General features: G+C 47.7%; 1 protein-coding gene across 1 annotated transcript in view; it reads right to left on the reverse strand.

Annotated features, from left to right (window-relative positions):
• EYA3 (EYA transcriptional coactivator and phosphatase 3) overlaps positions 1-3,131 on the reverse strand; it is a gene marked incomplete at its 5' end in the record, with an annotated part of 17,027 nt that overhangs the window by 10,740 nt on the left and 3,156 nt on the right. Inside the window, one exon of the mRNA XM_010166700.1 lies at positions 633-772. Within this exon, the coding sequence (XP_010165002.1) occupies positions 633-772 (140 nt within the window). The remainder of the gene's footprint in view (positions 1-632; positions 773-3,131) is intronic.

Here is a 3,131-nt window from a genome sequence, read left to right on the forward strand (position 1 = left end):
GAACAACTGCAGCCTAAGGGAAGGACTCACGTCAGAGAAGTTCATGGAGGACTGTCTCCTGTGGGAGGGATCTGACGCCAGAGCAGGGGAGAGTGTGAGGAATCCTCTCCCTGAGGGTCAAGGAGCAGCAGAAATATGTGATGAACTGACCACAACCCCCATTCCCCATCCCCCTGTGCCACTGGCAGGGAGGAGGTAGAGAGATTGGGAGCAGAGCTGAGCCTGGGAAGAAGAGAGGGGTGGGGGGAAGGTGTTTTAAGATTTGGTTTTACGTCTCATTATCCCACTCTGATTTGATTGGCAGCAAATTAAATTGGTTTTTTTTTCCCCCCAAGTTGAGCCTGTTTTGCTCGTGATCGTAATTGGTGAGTGATCCCTCCCTGTCCTCATCCTGACTCACAAGCCCTTTGTTATATTTTCTACTCCCCATCCCACTAAGGGGGAGGAGTGAGTGAGCAGCAGCACGGTGCTTAGTTGTCAGCTGGACCTAAACCATGACAGGTCCCTTCCAACCCAAATCATTCTACGAGCTCCTTCCATTTCCATGGAGACGGGATGAAAGAAAGAGAGGAGAACTTTCACCACCACACTATTCTGCAATGCTACCTGTAGAAAACAAGATTACTACTTACCTCCAGTTCACTGTCCTGTGAGGAAGAGGTATCTGCTTTCCTCTTCCCCCTGTTCTTCCCTGGAATGTTTTTTCTTGCCTGCTCGTCTAACTCTTTACTTGCTGTTGCTCTTGATAATGAAGGACTTGTGGATGCATCTCCTAGAAGAAAAAAAATCACACAGTTCTCACCCCCTCATGTCTCAAAACAAACACCAACATAAAGCTTATAGCATTTGTCCACAAACCTCCTTTGCAAAAGGTAAGATGTTATCTTGCTTTATTGATGCAGTAGTAGTTGAAGCCTTATTTGAACATAAAACTGTTTTTCTTTGTCCCATCATTTCAAACCAGCTCTGTCTCCTCAATTCACTCCACCAAGACTGAGCTACTTGCAGCATCTCGCCTGCAGTACAAAGCCAAGGACAGAGCACCCTCCATCCTGGGGCATGGAACCCCTCAGATGTCACGCTAACCTGGAACCGCTTTATTACTCAATTGTTTCTTTTAAAACTTCTTGAAAGAGCACCAGAATGAGTGTACAGAGGAAAGTATTTAATGATGCTTCTCCGTCCCAGATTTCCTGGACTAGTCAAATGTCTTGTGTCAAGCAACACATGCTGCTTCCACCACTGCCTACACTCCTTGCTCCTGTGCCACTGTAAGCCTTTGACTAACAGTTAAACACTGCTCAGTGCACAGAGTCATCTGAAAGGTGTTAACCAGACAGAAATCCACAGTGTGCTACCTGTGACACACACAGACTTAGACCACCCAAGAATTAGTAAAGAATAACAGGGAAGATCTTGGCTCTGGAGACACAGACTTGGCCAAGCACCATGGCCATGGCTGACAGGGATATATTATGGAGCCTATTCCACTACTGGCAGGAACATCCTTCCCAGGGGAAGAGTAAAGGACCATCATATTAAAAAAAAAAAAGCCCCCCAAAATTTCGATGTTTTCATGTGCCGAATATTACAACCATGACAGGAGATCTCTGAATTCTTTGTTAACAGTTCATGTTGAAGAGTTAACATCCCAAAAGTCTGCCTCACTAGTTCAGAAATAGGACCAGAACTGTAATGGGAAGGCAGAGGACACAGGGGCTTGAAAGAGCTTGAATTCAGTCTGGATCCTGAAGATAAGACATTGCAATTCCTGTGAAACAACATGGTGAACTTGGAGAATTCCTGAGCTAAGGAAATGGCACTGAAAACATTAACAGCTGGGCCATTCCCTGGCCAGTGCCTTGAAAGAACAGGTAAATGCTCTAGGTTTTTGACATCAAATAAGAGCAAATTCTCATAGATAAATCTGCTGTTGCTCACCCCAACTAGAGGGCAAGTGCCTCCTGAAAGAGGGAAAGTGCTTGAAGCACCATGCTCCTTGATTTACAACATCACGGTGTGATGTCTGTCATCCCCTGTCATCCCATACAGTAACGGTGAGAGAGGCTGGGAACTTCACTAAGGCTATCTATTTGTCTGCTTTGCTCACTGCCAGCCACCCTGCTTTCAGGTTGCCTGAATGAGTTTGAGGACTTGGCAGAGCTCAGATACAATTGAGGGACTTGGGGAAGATGGAGAAGGCAAAGTGCTGCCAAGGCAATCCCTCCCCACCTCCCACAAGCAGGCTAATGCCCTGCCAGTCTCTAAGCAAGAGCCACCTTGGAAGCTGAACCACCATCCCTCCTTCTTCCTCCATTTCAGGTTTTATTGCTGAACATGACATTCCATGGTCAGCTCAGGTCAGCTCTCCCAGCTGGTCACCTTCCAGGTTCTTGCCCACCCCAAGTCTGCTTGCTGGGCAGTGTGTGGAGGGGAGAAGCCCTGACACTGTACAAGCATTGTTCAGCAGTAGCCAAAACACTGGTGTGTTATCAACACTGCTTGAGCCAAGAATCCAAAACACAGCACCAGCAGAGCTGCTACGAAGACAGTTAACCCCATCCTGTCCAGGCCCAGGGCACCAACAAAAATGACTGAATCTGTGTTTGGATTATTTTTTTTTTCCAGCCTACCAATCTCCAAAACGCAGCAGCTTTCAATTTAAAACTGTTCAACAACTCAGGAAGAATGTCGTAACTCCTTGCATAAGACACCAGAAGAAGCACTAAGTCTCTGCTCTCATCTTTGTTAAGTTTAAAAAACTGTTCCAGTATAGGCTGGGGACAGACCTGTTGGAGAGCAGTGAAGGGGAAAGGGATCTGGGAGTCCTGGTGGGCAGCAGGATGACCATGAGCCAGCACTGTGCCCTCGTGGCCAGGAAGGCCAATGGCATCCTGGGGTGCATTAGAAGGGGGGTGGTTAGTAGGTCGAGAGAGGTTCTCCTCCCCCTCTACTCTGCCCTGGTGAGGCCACATCTGGAATATTGTGTCCAGTTCTGGGCCCCACAGTTCAAGAAGGACAGGGAACTGCTGGAGAGAGTCCAGCACAGAGCCACCAAGATGATGAAGGGAGTGGAGCATCTCCCTGATGAGGAAAGGCTGAGGGAGCTGGGGCTCTTTAGCTTGGAGAAG

Source organism: Antrostomus carolinensis, unplaced genomic scaffold (genome assembly GCF_000700745.2).
Source record: "Antrostomus carolinensis isolate BGI_N321 unplaced genomic scaffold, ASM70074v2 scaffold7054, whole genome shotgun sequence".
Lineage (NCBI taxonomy): Eukaryota > Metazoa > Chordata > Aves > Caprimulgiformes > Caprimulgidae > Antrostomus > Antrostomus carolinensis.